We start from the raw sequence: 18,272 nt of genomic DNA, 5'->3' as shown, positions 1-18,272 counted from the left end.
GATTTAAAAATGGCATATTCTAATTGTATAGCTAGAAGTTCTTGGATCCCTCCAGGTCTGATGAATCCTGCTTTAGCAATTTTTAAAGAACTAATGCTCCAAGATGTTGAACAATTGGAACTTTGTGAATATAGAGGAAGATATAATGGGGCCCTTTTACTAAGCTGTGTAAGCTTCTACGTGCGCCCAATGTGTGCCAAAATGGAGTTACCGCATGGCTATCTTGTGGCTCTTATGGTAATTTCAGTTTTGCCGCATGTCTAATACGCGCAGCCGAAATTTTATTTTCAGACGCGCGCCAAGTGAAATTTGGTGTGCGTAGGCTATTACCTCCTGGTTAACACATGAGACTTTACCACTAGGTCAATGCCTGGCGGTAAGGTCGCAGACCCAAAATGGACACGTGGCAATTTTGATTTTGCCGCATGTCGATTTTCGGCAAAAATTTTAAAAAAGGCCTTTGTTATAGGCACGCTGAAAAATGGATTGGTGTGTGCCCAAAACCCACGCCTACACTACCACAAGCCATTTTTCAGTGCACCTTAGTAAAAGGACCCCAGTACGTGTAAAGAAGAGTTTCAAGCTTTACAGAAATTGAGTCAAGAACCTTCTATTGTAATTCATAAAGCGGACAAAGGAGGTGCAATTGTGCAATTAATAAAATATATGCAAGAAATTCAACAACAATTGGCAGATGTTAATATGTATCGTAAGTTAACATTGGATCCTACTTATGATGTTTTGAAATCCATTCAGATATTGACACAAGAAGCAATACACTGGGGGTATTTGACTAAAAAAGAAAGTCAATTTTTATGTCATTTATATCCGACTATACCTGTTTTATATACAGTTCCTAAAATACATGAGAGCTTAGTCACACCTCCAGGAAGACCCATTGTTTCTTTGAGGAACTCACTATTGGAAGAGTATGTAAATATACTGACTTTTTTCTACGTCCTTTGGTCCAAAGATCCCCTCGTATTTGAAAGATACGTCTAATATTTTACAGGTATTATTTCAGCAAGAATTGGATTATAAAACATTATTAGTATCTCTTGATGTTTATTACCTTTACACTTCCATCCCTCACCCAGAAGCTTTACAGGCTGTAGAAGTAGCATTGGTGTGACGCCCACGAACTTGTTCTGTTCCGACTTCATTTTTGTTATAACTTATCAAATAAGCATTGATGAATAATCATTTTATATTTGATAATGAATTATATCTCCAAACATCGGCCATTGCGATGGGAGCTTCTTTTGCTCCATCTGTTGCTAATATATTCATGGGTCAGTTTGAAGAATGCTATCAGGCTCATTTTCAAAAGAGAAAATCATCCAAAAGTGGCATAAGTCTGCATTTGGATGTTTTTCTCACAAAAACGTCCAAATCAGTATTTTTGAAACCTATTTTTAGATGTTTTTCTCTGAAGTCCACCAGAAGTGCATCCAAATCTCAAGGGGGTGTATCAGGGGCGCGTTCAGGGTGGAACTTGGGTGTTCCTAAGACTTAGACATTTTTAAGCCATAATGGAACAAAACAAAACTGTCCAGGACTATAACTTAGGCATTGTGAGCTAGACCTGTTTTTATTACGAATAAGGCACAAAAAGGTGCCCTAAATAAACAGGTGACCACTGGAGGGAAACAGGAATGATTTCCCCTTATTCCCGCAGTGGTCACTAACCCCCTCCCACCCCCCAAAAATGTGATAAGAAACATTACCAACATTACAAACATCTATGCCAGCCTCAGATGTTATACTCAGGTCCATTAGAACAGCATGTAGGTCCCTGGAGTAGTGTGCACTGCAGACAGATGGACCCAGGCTCCTCCCTCCCCCTACCTGTTACACTTGTGGAGGAAACTGTGAGCCCTCCGAAACCCACTGTACCCACATATAGGTGCCCCCTTCATCTGTAAGGGCTAGGGTAGTGGTGTACAGTTGGGGGTGGTGGGTTTTGCGGGGTTCAGCACACAAGGTAAGGGAGCAATGGTGAGATGTGTACCTGGCAGCATTTTATAAAGTCCACTGCAGTGCCCCCTAAGGTGCCCTATTGCTGTCTGGGATGTCAGGGGGACAAGTCTACTAAAAATGCTGGCTCTTCCTACATCCCAATGGCTTGATTTTGTGCATTTTGCACTTGGACATTTTTTTCCGAAAACGTCCAAATCACAAAACGTTGTTCGGAACAGTATTTTTGAAAACAAAAGATAGACATTTTTCTTTTTTGAAAATGACCTTCTTTCCTATTCGGATTTTGGACGTTTTTTGCAACAGGCTCGCTTCCAGCTTCTCTCTTCACACAGTGTCCTGCCTTCAGCATCAGCGATGATGCATTTTCTGTTCCCGTGAGGGCGGGACACTGTGTGAAGAGAGAAGCTGGAAGTGAGGGAGCCTGTTGTGCCTTCTTCATTGATTGACATCGCTGCCACGTCGGAGAGTAAAGGTTAAAACGTGTGGGGGGGGGGGGGGGGCTGCTGATCGGGGAGCCAGAGTGGGAACCAAGGAAGGAAAGAGGGAGAGACAGAGCTGCGTCGCAAAAGCGCTGTGCTTGTGAGGGCAGCAGGGAAGTCGGAAGTCTACGATTGGGCTGGGGAGGCTTAGCCTCCCCAAGCCTCTTATACGGGGCGCCTATGCTCTCCGGTATTATGTAAGCCACATTGAGCCTGCAAATAGGTGGGAAAATGTGGAATACAAATAAAACAAACAAGTAAATAAATAATAGGAATGTTGAATGGAATGCTCATTTCTAATTTATACCTGACGATTCTAAATAAGTTTACAGCTCTTACATTTACAATTAACAATTAGAGATGAAATAATGATGGAGTTAACGTCGGGTCTCCCATTTTGAAAGATGGCTACATCTGGGGAACATGATTGGCTATTCAAATCCTTGGCGTCTTTTTATTTTCTGGCACCATCTTTATGCCAATTTAAATAATGAGAAATCCATTGAAATTTGAAGATTCTTCCTGAAGCAGCATCCAAGAAGCGAAACAAGGTGCTCTTGTTGAAGAAAACATCAAGTGGAATTGGCAGTGCTCTGCTCAATCTGTTACACGGATTGAATTACTGAGTAACCAGTGAATGTGGGCTCGTTTTGAGCTATTTTGATGGGCTTGTGGACATCTTATTAGCTAAATAAATTCAGTGCCATGATTATAGTCCTTCTTTATTTTTGGTCTACTGGTAATGTTTTCCTGATGTTTTTGCAATGGACATTAAATGCAGTAAGCTTACTTGCTTAGTTCTATTCTAAAATCATTAAGATTTAATTTTTGGATTTGACAATAATTTATCAAGTTTTGTGTGTTCATTCACTTTGTTCTATATATTTAAAAGAAGGGTTTTTTTTTTTTGTTTGTTTGAATCAGTAGATTTTCTCCACAGGGAGTTTTTGATGCTGATTCTTTTTTTCTCTTTTTTTTTTTATAAAAAGAACTATGATAATAACTTACTCCCATTAATGATAGTGGTTATTTCAATACCTAGAATATTATTCCCTATCAGGAGATTTGAGGTTGATGTTATTTAATGTAATATCTTTTATAGAGAAAGTGAATGAGGCACAAATTCCAAACTATTTGAAGTTAGTGTTGACATACATGTATGAAAGCTATGTGTAGCACTCCCTGTTCTGAGCATGTGCACAGCAGCCAGGCTTGGCGATTGGCTGTTCTGCGCATGTACAGCTTAGCGACTGGTCGAGTTATTTGCTTTTTTTGTGAGCATCTCAGCTCATTTGAATATGATTTTTTTTGTGCATCGCTCACTATTTCTGCCTCTGTAATTTTTATCAAGGTGGAAATAGTGATCGGTGCTTTACAGAGACTTTTGTGCATCGGGCCCTCTGTGAGGGAGTGTTGTTAAGGGGATCCAGTACCTGTGTACTCTATCACACTGCTAAAAATATTGATGATGTGGAGGGGCATAATCGAACGGGGGCAGCCATCTATAAGGGCGGCCATCTCTAATGACAGCCCCGTCAAGCGGCGTACCCGACTGTATTATCGAAACAAGATGGCCGGCCATCTCGTTTCGATACTATGGTCGGAGCCGGCCAAATCTCAACATTTGGGCCGCCCTTAGAGATTGCTGGCGTTAGAGATGGCCACCATTGTTTTTTTGCCGACAATGGAAACTAATGGCGGCCATCTCAAACCCGGCCAAATCCAAGCCATTTGGTCGTGGGAGGAGCCAGCATTTCTAGTGCACTGGTCCCCCTCACATGCCAGGACACCAACCGGACACCCTAGGGGGCACTGCAGTGGACTTCACAAATTGATCCCAGGTGCATAGCTCCCTTACCTTGGGTGCTGAATCCCCCAAAACCCACTACCCACAACTGTACAACACTATCATAGCCCTTAAAGGGTAACGGGGGGCACCTAGATGTGGGTACAGTGGGTTTTGGGTGGGTTTTGGAGGGCTCTCATTTACACCACAAGTGTAACAGGTAGGGGGGATGAACCTGGGTCCGCCTGCCTGAAGTGCACTGCAGTACCTACTAAAAACTGCTCCAGGGACCTGCATAGTGCTGTGATGGAGCTGGGTATGACATTTGAGGCTGGCATAGAGGATGGCAAAAAATGTGTTTTAATTTTTTTTTTTGGATGGGCGGGGGTTGGTGACCACTGTGGGAGTAAGGGGAGGTAACATAGTAGATGACGGCAGAAAAAGACCTGCATGGTCCATCCAGTCAGCCCAACAAGATAAACTCATATGTGCTACTTTTTGTGTATACCTTACCTTGATTTGTACCTGTCCTTTTCAGGGCACAGACCGTGTAAGTCTGCCCAGCACTATCCCCGCCTCCCAACCACCAGCCCCTCCCCCCCCACCGGCTCTGACACAGACCGTATAAGTCTGCCCAGCACTATCCCCGCCTCCCGCCACCGGCTCTGCCACCCAATCTTGGCTAAGCTCCTTAGGATCCATTCCTTCTGAACAGGATTCCTGTATGTTTGTCCCACGCGTGTTTGAATTCTGTTACCGTTTTCATTTCCACCACCTCCCGCGGGAGGGCATTCCAAGCATCCACTACTCTCTCCGTGAAAAAATACTTCCTGACATTTTTCTTGAGTCTGCCCCCCTTTAATCTCATTTCATGTCCTCTCGTTCTAACTCCTTCGCATCTCCGGAAAAGGTTCGTTTGCGGATTAATACTTTTCAAATATTTGAACGTCTGTACCATATCACCCCTGTTTCTCCTTTCTTCCAGAGTATACATGTTCAGGTCATCAAGTCTCTCCTCATATGTCTTGTAACGCAAATCCCTTACCATTCTCGTAGCTTTTCTTTGCACCACTTCAATTCTTTTTACATCCTTCGCAAGGTACGGTCTCCAAAACTGAACACAATACTCTAGGTGGGGCCTCACCAATGACTTATACAGGGGCATCAACACCCCCTTTCTTCTGCTGGTCACACTTTTCTCTATACAGCCTAACAACCTTCTAGCTACGGCCACCGCCTTGTCACACTGTTTCATCGCCTTCAGATCCTCAGATATTATCACCCCAAAATCCCTCTCCACGTCCGTACCTATCAGATTCTCCCCACCTAACACATACGTCTCCCGAGGATTTCTATTCCCTAAGTGCATCACTTTGCATTTCTTCAGCTTTGAATTTTAATTGCCAAACCTTAGACCATTCTTCTAGCTTCCTCAGATCCTTTTTCATGTTTTCCACTCCTTCCCAGGTGTCCACTCTGTTACAGATCTTAGTGTCATCCGCAAATAGGCAAACTTTACCTTCTAACCCTTCGGCAATGTCACTCACAAATATATTGAACAGAATCGGTCCCAGCACCGATCCTTGATGCACTCCACTACTCACCTTCCCCTCCTCCGAGCGAATTCCATTCACCACCACCCTGTAGCTTCTGTCCGTCAACCAGTTCCTAATCCAGTTCACCACTTCGGGTCCTATCTTCAGCCCATCCAGTTTATTTAAGAGCCTCCTGTGGGGAACCGTGTCAAAAGTAGATTACGTCTATAGCTCGTCCCTGATTCAATTCTCCTGTCACCCAATCAAAGAATTCAATGAGATTCGTTTGGCACGATTTCCCTTTGGTAAAACCATGTTGCTTCAGATCTTGCAACTTATTGGCTTCCAGGAAATTCACTATCCTTTCCTTTAGCATCGCTTCCATTACTTTTCCAATAATCGAAGTGAGGCTTACTGGCCTGTAGTTTCCAGCTTCTTCCCTATCATCTGTCACCCCTCCTTACATTTCTAGCCATTTGTTCTTCCGCTTGTGCTTTCGCCAGACGTATCTCTCTCTTGGCTTCTTTCAGTTTCATCCGGTATTCCTCCTCGTGTTCCTTTTCTTGAGTTTTTCTGTATTTCTGGAACGCCAACTCTTTAGCCTTTATTTTCTCAGCCACTTGCTTGGAGAACCATTCCCTCCAGTGGTCATCTGGTCAGTTCAGGCACCTTTTCAAGGCTTGGTTGTGAACAAAAAGGGACCAAGTAAAGTCGGCCAAATGCTCGTCAGGGCCGGCCTTCCTTTTTCCATTATCGGCCGAGGCCGGCCATCTCTTAACCACGCCCCCATCCCGCCTTCGGTACACTGCCGACACGCCCCCTTGAACTTTGGCCAGCCCTGTGACGGAAAGCAGTTGAAGCCGGCCAAAATCGGCTTTCGATTATACTGATTTGGCCGGCTTTAGGAGAAGGCCGGCCATCTCCCAATTTGTGTTGGAAGATGGCCGCCCTTCTCCTTTGAAAATAAGCAGGCTACTGGACCAAAGTAAATAATAAATTTTTGTTCCAAAGGACAAAATGAATTTGGGAAGTTGAATTTAAGAATTTATAATCTCTGCCTTTTCATATTCCAGAATGTACAAATCTGAATACAATTAAAATAATATATAGCAAATACTATACTGAGTTCTTAGTCAAGAGAATCTTTATAGCGTTATATTTTGTTGTCTATGGGAAAACATACTTGTGTTATTGCTACTGGTGTTAAAAGTATAAAGTAAACAATCATAATGATGATGTTGATCATTGTGTTAGCCTTAAATATTTTCACCTCTCTCATTTTAAAAGAATTTTTAAAAGATGTTCACCTAGGGCCCTGTTTACTAAGCCATGCTAACTGCAAAGAGCAAATACTCAAAAAACTCCAGACAGCCCAGAACACGGCAGCCAGACTTATATTCGGCAAACCAAAATACGAAAGCGCAACACCCCTTCGCGAAAAACTACACTGGCTCCCACTCAAAGAGCGCATCACGTTCAAACTCTGTACCTTGGTCCATAAAATCATCCATGGTGACGCCCCAGCTTACATGTCAGACCTAATAGAACTACCACCCAGAAATGCAAAAAAAATCCTCCCTCACATTCCTCAATCTTCACCCTCCCAAATGTAAAGGCTTGAAATACAAATCAATGCATGCATCAACCTTTTCCTATACAAGCACACAGCTCTGGAACTCACTGCCACGTAACCTGAAATCGGTCTACGAAATGACCAATTTCCGCAAACTCCTGAAAACCTATCTCTTCGACAAAATATATCATAAAGAACAACACGCGTAACTCTACTTTCTTTAAGATATCCAGGAATGTTCTTTAATGTCTTTTGCTTTCACACTATCATGCACCTAATTGTCTATGGCTTTAACACTATCATGTATTTCACCATCATGTACCCAAAACTTGCTGTAAAACCAAATGTACATTCTTTTCTATTTCCAGTATCCACGATGAATTGTAAGCCACATTGAGCCTGCAAAAAGGTGGGATAATGTGGGATACAAATGTAATAATAATAATAATAATAATTTTAGTGCGTGCTAACAAAAGAGACACCCATTATATTCCTATGGGTGTCTCTAGCATCAGTGCGAGCTAATTTTTTGCACGTTCTAAAAAGTGTGTGCGCCTACAGTGTGGCTTAGTAAACAGGGTCCCTAGTTCCTTTTTCTCCTGTTCATGATTTAGAAATTTGCTCTTGGTGTTAGCAGTGGAAGATCCGTAATAGTTGTACCACAAAGCATTGCTCTTGACAGATGTGGTTGTCATGAGTTCAGTTGTACTAATCCATTGCTCACATCTCTTTCAGTGAAAACAATATTTAATCCTGCTCCAGCTATTCCTGACCTGGATCCCCAGTTCTACATCTATTCTGATGTCTTCTGCTGCAATGAGAGTGAGGTAATATTTATCGATAAATTGCTTACTGAGAAAAAGATAACACGCAAGTCAGTACCAGCTGTAAGCTGGTGATTTTAATTTTCTGTGCCGAGGTGTGGCTGGTTTCCGTGCAGCCACAATGCTGCGTGGATCCCCCAAACCATCACTTGTTGGAAGACATTCTGTTTTTTTCACATAATTTTATCCTTTGTTTTGCTTTAACTGCATTCATATGTAACATTTTTAGGTTGAGAGTATGGAATTTGAAATGGGCATATGACTTACCAGAAGGGCTGACTCAAGATGGTGCCCTATTGTTGCTGTGGCTCCTCCTCTACTGTCTGCATTGCACCTTCCTATCCTACCCCTGCTCCTTCCCCCCCCCCCCCCCCCCCCCCTTTGCTGGCATCATCACTACTTTTTACAGAGGCGAGAGTAGGTTTCTTTGATCTCACCACTGTGCTTTTCTGCATGTTCAGATGCAGACACCACCCCAGATTTAAACACAGGAACAGGAAGTACCTGTTCATGCATTTACCTGTGGCAGTGCCAGTGGCCTTTCAGAGAAGTGAAAGCAAAACATGTTCTTGGCACTGTGAAGGCTGAGCCAATGAGGCAGGCTTGTATCATCCTTGAGCTTTGGTTTCCTGAGCAAGTGCCTCATCTGGCATTAATTGCTTACTTTATTTATTTTTTGTCTATTAGATTGTAAGCTCTTTGAGCAGGGACTGTCTTTCTTCTATGTTTGTGCAGCGCTGCGTATGCCTTGTAGCGCTATAGAAATGCTAAATAGTAGTAGTAGTAGTAGTAGTTTTGCCTTGAGTCACCCTATAGGGCAAGCAGGCTGTCAAAGTGGCAAGAAATACTTCTTTCAGTGGCTGTTGATACTTCTTTCTCCTCCTGCAGCCTGTTGATGATCAGGGGATACACTTAGCAGCAGCAGAGTACAGAAGAATTTAGGAGCTGCAGTACTTAACAGAAATGCTTCCTGTTATCCAGTTCATTTTTTTCAAGCGAAAAAGGTACTGGTACTCAAATGCCAGACCACCCTTCAGGGGTGGGGTAATCACTGAGGGACCCACCCCACAATAGCCAGGCCTCCTGCAACCAGTCACAGAATCTATGGCAATGCAGAATTGGTGTGTAGAGCCTGAGCTCTTTCATTAAAACTTGGGGACCATGGGTCAATTTTACAGACAATGGAAAAGGTGCCGGCACTCAGTACCCCCAAATACCCCCTCAAAAAAAGCCCTGCTGTTATCCATAGCCACTTTCACAAATCTCTGGTGCAATACCTATTGTATGTAGTGTCAGAAGGAAAGAGGGAGTGGAAGAGAAAGAAAAAGCAAAAGGTGAATTGAGCAATGGTCTCAGTAAGAGAGAGATGAACCATTTCTTCTGACTTAAGGCTGTTATCATTCCAAAGATCTCATTTATACAAAATGACTTTCTGCTAGTGGAAATTGTTAATGAAGTGGTAAAATCTGGTAATAGCCCTTTTACATCCGTAAACACACAAAGCTAATATACATTGTGAACAACCAGTTGACATCATTACATACTAGACAGTGACTATCCTATTTTCTCAGTTTGGTAAGTGGCTTTTCATTTTCTCTCTGTGACCTCTGGTAGAGGCTGACCAAATTTCAGTTTTAGCTTTGGCACCAAAACCAACCCGAAATCCAGGTTTGGGTTTCAGCCAAAAATGCCTGTGGATTATCAGCCAAAATTGAAAATGTAACCTCCACTTCTCACCCCTCCACTGCAAGCCAGCCTCCCCCACCCCTTGAAAGAAAACACATTCCCCCCTGGGCTGCCCACCATGCGTTTCTCCTCCCCCACATAGGCCCTCCCCAAACCTACCTTGAAAAGGCCCTGGTGATCTAGTGGTGTCTTCGGGGCAGGAGAATTTTGAATTGCTCTTGCCCCCCATCAGCTGCGCTGTAAAATGGAGGCCACAGCTTTCCTTGGCAGTCTTGCCATGGGAGGTTACGGCTGCCATTTTGAAATTGGGAATGGCCTAAGCAGCAGTGACTTACTCATGCTCAGGCCATTCCAATTACAAAATGGTGGCCACAACTCCCGGGAGATTGCCACAGGAGGTCGTGGCCACTATTTTGGAATTGGTAATAACCAATAAACAGGAGCAAGTCACTGCTGCTCAGGCCATTCTCAATTCCAAAATAGCGCCACAATCTCCCACCATTAGACTACCAGGGCCATTACAAGGTAGGCCCAGGGAAGGCCTATGCCTATGGGTGAGGAGAGGAGGAGGAAAGTAGAGTGGTGGGCAACCTGGGGGAGGGAACATATTTTCTGTCAGGGGGGTGGGGGGAGACTGGCTTGTATCAACAGTGGTGGAAGTGGGACCAGTTTCAATTATGGTTACACTAGCTTCGTCTGCGGCAGGGGCGTAGCCAGACACCCAATTTTGGGTGGGTCTGGGTCCAAAATGGGTGGGCAGAAGAGCCTCGCCTTGTCCCACAGGTGATTTGGTCTTTCCTTCTCTCGCCTGCATGCCATATGGGCTATCAAACATCCCCCCTCTCCCGTATACCTTTTAAATAGCAGATTTTCACCAGCAGTGAGCAGCAACTAATACATACTGCTCATGTTGGCCCCACACCCTTCCCTCTGATGCAACTTCCTGTTTCCGCCTAGGCAGAAATATACATCAGAGGGAAGGCTGTGGGGCCAGTGCGAGCAGTATGTATGTCACTTCTCACTGCAGGCGAAGATCTGCTACTTACAAGGTATACAGGAGGGACACTTGTTAGGAGTTTTCAGTTGGTGGGGCTTGGGGATCCCTGCCAGCCACATCATAGGTATGCTGCTACTGGGTGGGCCTGAACTCAAAGTGGGTGGGCCTGGGCCCACCCAAGCCCACCCTTGGCTACGCCACTGCTGCAGTTTCGCTTTCGGCCGGAACCAAAACTGCCGGTTTTGGTCGGCCTCTTACCTCTGTCTAGCTGTGCACCTGCAACATCATGCTTGCTAAAACTGGCCTTGGACAATGGACACCATAGGCAGCAGAACTTCAACACCTGAGATTTGCCCAGGAATGTAGCAGCATTGCTGATTCTGCTAATTAGAGAAATTCTTTAATATTCAGGGGGAAAGAGCTTGGCAAAAAAAGGTGTTCTACCTTTATAATTAATTCTTAAATATGAATGGAATGTCCATCCAATTTACAGCATTCTCGCTCCTCCAAGATTAATATGTTAATTAGCAACTTGTTATCTGTACAGAATGTTCAGTTTTGCTGTTTGGATGCTAAATAGTATATAGAAGTGTTATAAGTGCTAATTTATGTTATGTGCAGTACTCCAGAAAGAATATACTGTGTCCTCAGCTCTGCGTTCCAGTTCAAACCGGAAGTAATGTGAATGAACAAATTATTTTACTTGGTAAACTGAGCATATAGTAGTTGAAACTTAGAGATTAGCTGCACAAGTTATTGGAAGGCCTCATTGTTAAACAGCAGTTTTTATGATCAATAAAGCATTCCTTAAATAGCCAAAATGCTTAAAAATATGTACAGCATAACCAGAGATAATAGCAGCCAAAAACACTAAGAGAATAAGATTGATCTTTTAGAGATTTTCAAAAAGTAATTTTCCCTTCTTTGAAAATGTTTTAATTGGCTCATTTTGATTTTACAAAGTTAAGAGTGAGATCCAACAGTTCTGTGATATCACAGAGCGTTATCAAAGTCGGTGGGCACTGTGTATTCTCCAAAGATGTATTAACATTCTATGGGCCACTGTAATATTTAGGACACCGCCTTTTCGTAGGTAGGGTCTGTGTATTGGAAGTTAGTGCTGGCATGGTAGATGTGCTCTAGATCTGAGTAACTTTCTTGAAGAGTTGTAGTACTTCAAATATGCCTGGTACCGAGAGGGTTTATGTTGCTATTAGTGAGATTACACTAGAATCAGAAATGTTTTTTTTTATGGGGAATTTTATGGGGAATTATCCTAGCTCTGCATCCATTGTTAGGAGAGCTAGGGGTTCTCTGGATGCATTATTTCTTTGGCTTTAATACCATATGGGGGAAGCATAAATGTTTTAGGGGACTGTGGCTTAATGGGGCCTGAAGAATGCAATCTCTTGTACTTCTTAACCTCCGAGCCCTCCATTTGGCCTTCATGCGCTGAATCTTGTACTGCTGCTTTCATGAGTTTCCTAGTTATTTATGGGGAGCAAGGCAGGGATAAGAGTGGGCAGCAGGGAGCAGAGTATGATGCAGGGCATGGGTGGGGCATGTGGTGAGTTTTTGTCTTTCAAAAAATTGGCAACCAAGAAACAGCAGGAGGGAGCATTACCCTTACAGCCTTCAGTCTCCCCTACTTTCTTCCCTTCCTCTCCCCCCCCCCCCCCCCTCCACAGCCTCAATATCTCCACATGTCATTTAAAGAAGAAAAAAAGAGGTTGGGTTATCATTACCATGGTGATAGATGGAGAATGGACCTACTAGGTCCAATGCCTTTTTATGTCTTGGTCAGATGTAATGAAGAGAGAGGGGAATTTAAAGAGCAAGAGGGGAAAGAGAAAGGAAGGCAGTGGTGCACAAAAAGGTGAATGAGGGATGGAGTTGGGTCTTGAAATGAAGAGAGAAGGAATGGTGCAAAAAAGGGGGTATAGAGGAGAGGGATGGGGAACAGATGGGAGACTTATATTTTGTTGGAGTGGGAGATATTAGTTTGGGCCCAGCAAGCCCTTCTTTGTGTTTTTGCTGAAGCATTTCGGCTGTTGAACTCCTCATTGTTTTTGTGAGAGTGAGAAGTACTGCATACGAGACGTCAAGCCCCTCTTGCTGTTTTTGTGAGGGTGAGAGGTGAGGTGCACTATGTTGCTGCCATTTGAGCCCCTTATGTTTGGCACATTTCCCTGCCAAATGCAAAGGGGTGGTGGCATGGCTTTTATCTGCTCTGATTCCCTTCAAATCTCTCCCTGTTACTTCTCTCCTCTCATCTTTTCTGATGTAGGGATTCTGTGTTTTTTCACTTCTGCATTGTCTTTTTATCTTGCTATTGTTTATCATCCTCCTCTCCCGACCTCAAATTTTCTAGAAGAGATCTCTGCTTTTCTCTTCAAGACTTGCATCCTCGTTGACCCACTGCTCATTTTGGGTGGCATTAACATTCCCACACTAGGTTTTCATCCTTCCTTCTTCTCTGTCTTGGAACAATTAGATTTTACTCAATATGTCTCTATGCCCACTCATACAGCTGGTAATAACTTGGATTTGATTCTTGCTAACTCTTCCTTCAAGCCCATGCAGTTGGATTTAGTATGGTATGCTTGGACTAACCATGCTCTTCTTCACTTTTCTGTCCCCTTCCTTGTCTCCTTTCCCCCCATATCCTCTACACCCCTGTTTGCAGGTTTCTTTCTGATGATGGTCTTCCCTCCTTGCTATCCATTCTCCCTTCCCCACTACACCTAGCTTCACTCACTCATCCACCACTTTAACCTCTGGTCCAATAATTCTCTCCTCCAGACTCTTGATACTGTTGCTCCTCATAAGCACGCAAACGTAAGACTACTGCTCCCTGATTTTCTTCCTCCCTTAGTTTACACAAGAAACAACTCCATAGAGCAGAGTGCGCTTGGTGTAAACATCATTCTTCGACTACCTCAGATATTTTCCATGTGCTCTACCATCAGTATAGAACTCAATTGCGCCAAGCTAAAAGGGATTTTATATTTAGACGTATTTTCAATGAATCTCATTAAATAGGCTGCCCTACTGGGTTCCTCTCCACTCTTCTATTCTTTCACCAACTACTTTCTCTATCAGAATCACAGATACTGTACTTCAATGGTTTCATAGCTATCTCTCTGGCCGCACTTTTCGGGTTGCTTCTCAGCATCACCAGTCTCACACTTTGAGGGTTGATTCTGGGGTGCCTTGCTCCAACTCTTTTCAATATTTTTCTTGCTCTACTTCTCACTATTATCCAGTCTAACCATTGTCTGTCTTTCTGTTACATTTATAACATTCAAATACTCTACCATATCCCTCCTCATCAGTCAGACCTATCTGAACTTAATTTCTGTCTCTCCAAAATATCTACCTGGCTTCAGGATCATTGTCTTTATCTTAACTCAGAAATGTGAGGCTATTCATTTCTCAAATCCATGTTCTCCGACTCCTTCCTATCCCATTCTCAATCAGTGTGTTCTGACATTCCAGGATATAGTTAAGCTCCCTGGAGTATTTTTCGATAGCCATCTTACTTTCAAGCTGGTTCACTCTATCTTTTCTCTCTCTTCCATTTATGCCCTTCTTTTGTCACTCGTAATCACTCATTTGGATTATTACAGTTCTCTTTATGCAGATCTACCTCTCTACTTTTTAAAGCATCTACAGCCGTTCACCTTCTTCATCGTGCACAGCCTTTTGATCACATTACACCACTACTATATCGAGAACATTGGCTACCCCTTTCCACACGCATCCAATAGAAGCTCCTGATTCTAGTCTTTAAGTCTCTCCTTCCGACTGCCTCAGATTACCTCTCCCGCTTTGTCATTCCCTATACCTTCTTGCTTCCTCCACTCAACAGATGCTAGTTTGCTTCACTTGCCTCCTCCCTCTGTTATCAGATTAGAAACCACATGTGCATCTGCTCTCACTTATGTTGGTCCTAGGCTTTGGAATGGTTTACCCACCCACCTCTGTTCAGAACCCTCTTACACTAAATTCAAGTCTTCCTTGAAAAAACTCACCTTTTTTCTCTAGCCTATTCTGCTCACTCTTAAACCTCACGCTGTCCTTTCCAGCAGCATATCATTGTTTTATTTTAAACCTCCTTAAAGCCATGTTTTAGCATAAAGCAGTATATCAAACTTTGTAAATGAATAAATAACACAACTTGTATTGTATCACCACAAGCCACGTTAGGGTATTTGCATAGTATCACTGCAGTAAATTAAGATAAGATGCATTAGAGGCAAATAATGTAATTAAATGCCTAATGCAGCTTGATAACTCCCTAAGTATGGTGTAAATGTTACCCACTTGGATGGCCAAGGGCACTACACAATTTTCTCTTTCATTCCATGGAATCTTGAGGGAAAGAGGTGAGGAAAGAAATATTTTATTTTTGTTTGTTGTAACAAGTTGCTTCCTTATTAACTTTTATTGCTGACAACTTTATTTTCTGCCTTTCATGTGGTTCCTGAACAAAAGTACTCACAGCCAAATCTTGCTCTCCAGTCGGCTCAATTTGGCAATTGGATTTTCTTTTTCTCTCTGTGACCTATGGCTTGCTATGCGCCAATAACATTAGGCTTGTTGAAACTGGCCTTGGACACCAGATGCAGCAGATCCTCACCCCTGAGGTTTGCATAGGAATGTAACAGCATTGCTAATTCTGCTAATTAGAGAAAATAATTTTAAGTATTCAGGGGGAGAGAGCTTGGCAAAAAAGCTGTTCTACCTTTATAATTACTTCTTAAATATGAAAGGAATGCCCATCTTTTTTTACAGCATTCTGGCTCCTCCAAGATTAATCTGCTGAATTAGCAGCTTGTCATCTGTACAAAATGTTCAGTTTTGCTGTTTGGGTGCTAAATAGTGTATAGAAGTGTTACAAGTGCTAATCTATGCTATGTGCTGTACAGGAAAGCTGGACTTTCTGTGTCTTGTGCTGTATTTACAAAATATACAATCAGTAATTATACCTAGGGTTTCTATTCTTAAGTGTTTATAAACCATAAATTTAGGTGTACATCTTCCAATTAAATTAGGTGTTCTTTTGGTGTACAAAACTTAGTGTTAAGAATATAACATAACACAAAAATTGCCATACTGAGTCAGACCAAAGATGGATGTAGCCTAGCATCCTATTTTCAATAGTGGCCAATCCAGAGGCCAATATGCACAGACTGGGAAAGGGACCTTGGGGTGATAGTGGCTGTGGATCTCAAGGCACCGAAACATTCGACAAGGCGGTGGCTGTAGCCAGAGGGATGCTAGGCTGCATAAAGAGAGGTATAACCAGCAAGAGATTAATGCCCCTGTACAAGTCATTGATGTGGCTGCACTTGTTATATTGTTTTCAGTTCTGGAGGCCGTATTTTGATAAAGATGTAAGAAGGGGGAGGGGTCACGTGATAACAGATGATTGAGCAGCAGCTCTCGATTAGGATCTGCTTATAAATCCATAAGAACCGTCATTAAATGGGGTTAATGGCAAGAAAAACTCCCCACAACATTGTGAACTTGCTGCAGATGTTTACCAGAGCAGCGTTGGTGCTGAATGGGTGTGTGTCAAAGTTCTAATGAAAAGTGCAAATATGTACCTGGGAAAATTGAACTCATAATGCCAATGGTCATGATCCAAGAAGAGGCAGTCTATGAGCTAACTCTGAACTTCTTGGTGGTTCTGGATGACAAATTATTGAAAGATTTGAACCTCTACTGATGATCTCAAGGAGAGTTTAGAGGACCAGACAGCACAGATTCACCATATGAAACAATGGCTGATGCAGCAAGAATGTAGAATGGGTGTGCTACAGCCAAGTCTGCAATCTGGAAGAAAAATGCAAACTTGACAAAAAGTTGGACGACCAGGAGAATTGAGACCACCGTTCGATTATACCCCTCCATATGAGCCATCCAGTCTGCCCGTCCTTTGTAACCCTTAACTCTTCCTTTTCCTATGTTCTTACATATGTTAGTTGATTGTTTTGCTATGTGCTTATTAGGTGTATCATTAGTTTTATGCTAGCATTGTATTATATCTCTGGTATTTGAATTTCAGTGCTGTTAAATGTGTATATTTTTGATACTGTTTCATAGTAGGCTTATTATTAGGTTTTAATTTACTGTTTTCCTGTTTACCTCATTTAATGTATTTGTTTATACTTGATCATTTTACTATTGTTATGCTGTTAACAAAATTGAAAGTTTTATGTTAAACAAACTGTTGAACACTGCCTTGTGTGAATCTCTCATAAAGGCAGTTAATAAATCCCAATAAATAAATGAAAACATTCAGTACTGGTGCCCGTTCAGAGCCTGGCATTGAATATCCAGGGCTAATTTAGCCAGCGACAGCATTTAAAAAAAACAAAAACTCAGACCACTGCCAGCTGAATATCAACTGGATAATATTTGACCCTTAGGGAAAAAAAAGTGGATGACACACTACACCAGAGGGCAATGGCTAGTATTAATATTTATAAATATAAATTATACCATTTGAGAAACAAGGCGAGGAAGTTACTAGCAGATTTTGTATGACCTTCTCGGAAGCAGTGCTGGGTGCAAAAAATTAAGGGATGAGAGGATGTGGCATATACATCAGAAAATGATATCATGAGCCAGTTTATAGATTTCTACCAGGAGCTGTACAACAGAGGTCCATATGATACCTCACAGAGGGATGCCTTCTTCCAAGATATGCATTTTCTTCAAGTAATAGAGGAACAGATAGGTTACTTTAATGGACTCATAATAGTGGAAGAATTACAGGCACTGATTAAATGCTTTAAATCGGTCCAATCTCTGGGGCTGGATGGCCTGGGACCTGAATTTTATGAAGTTCTGTCAGCTCAAACAGGGGCAGCAGCATTGGCAGCCAAGTGTGCTGCTATTCACATAATGTCGTGCTCATGTTGTGGTACTCCCCAAATTGCAGTACAGGGAATGGGGAACCAGTGCTAGAAAACTACTACTACTTAACATTTCTAGAGCCCTTCTAGGGTTACGCAGCGCTGTACAGTTTAACAAAGAAGGACAGTCCCTGCTAGAAGGAGCTTACAATCTAAAGGATGAAATGTCAAGTTGGGGCAGTCAAGATTTCCTGAATAGAGGTGTAGTGGTTAGGTGCCAGGGAGAGCAGAGCAAGGAAATGATCCAAACCTGTGAGAAGTGGGGAGTCAGGAGGGTGAAAAAGGACACAGAAAAGAGAGGAGGAAGAAGAAACTAGGGAAAAGTGAAATAATGGTGGAAAGAGAGAGTGTGGTGTAGATGGGCCGAGACAAGAGAGAGAGTGGTGAGGACTAGTTAGGTGAGGGGAAATGTGGTGTGTGGATGGACTAAAGGGAGAGATAGAGTGTATGATATAGATGGGTTAAAGGGGCGAGGAAGAGGAGAGA

At 42.7% G+C, this 18,272-nt stretch overlaps 1 protein-coding gene across 2 annotated transcripts in view; it reads left to right on the top strand.

Annotated features, from left to right (window-relative positions):
* The window catches only part of RBKS (ribokinase), a 250,625-nt gene that overhangs the window by 113,286 nt on the left and 119,067 nt on the right, over window positions 1-18,272 (top strand). For both annotated transcript variants that reach the window (XM_030195886.1, XM_030195887.1), the window contains exon 6: window positions 8,089-8,180. In XM_030195886.1, the coding sequence (XP_030051746.1) occupies window positions 8,089-8,180 (92 nt within the window). The remainder of the gene's footprint in view (window positions 1-8,088; window positions 8,181-18,272) is intronic.

This window comes from Microcaecilia unicolor, chromosome 3 (assembly GCF_901765095.1).
Source record: "Microcaecilia unicolor chromosome 3, aMicUni1.1, whole genome shotgun sequence".
NCBI classification, from domain to species: domain Eukaryota; kingdom Metazoa; phylum Chordata; class Amphibia; order Gymnophiona; family Siphonopidae; genus Microcaecilia; species Microcaecilia unicolor.
The sequence above is the reverse complement of the archived record's forward strand: the minus strand, read 5'-3'. Positions and strand labels throughout refer to the sequence as shown.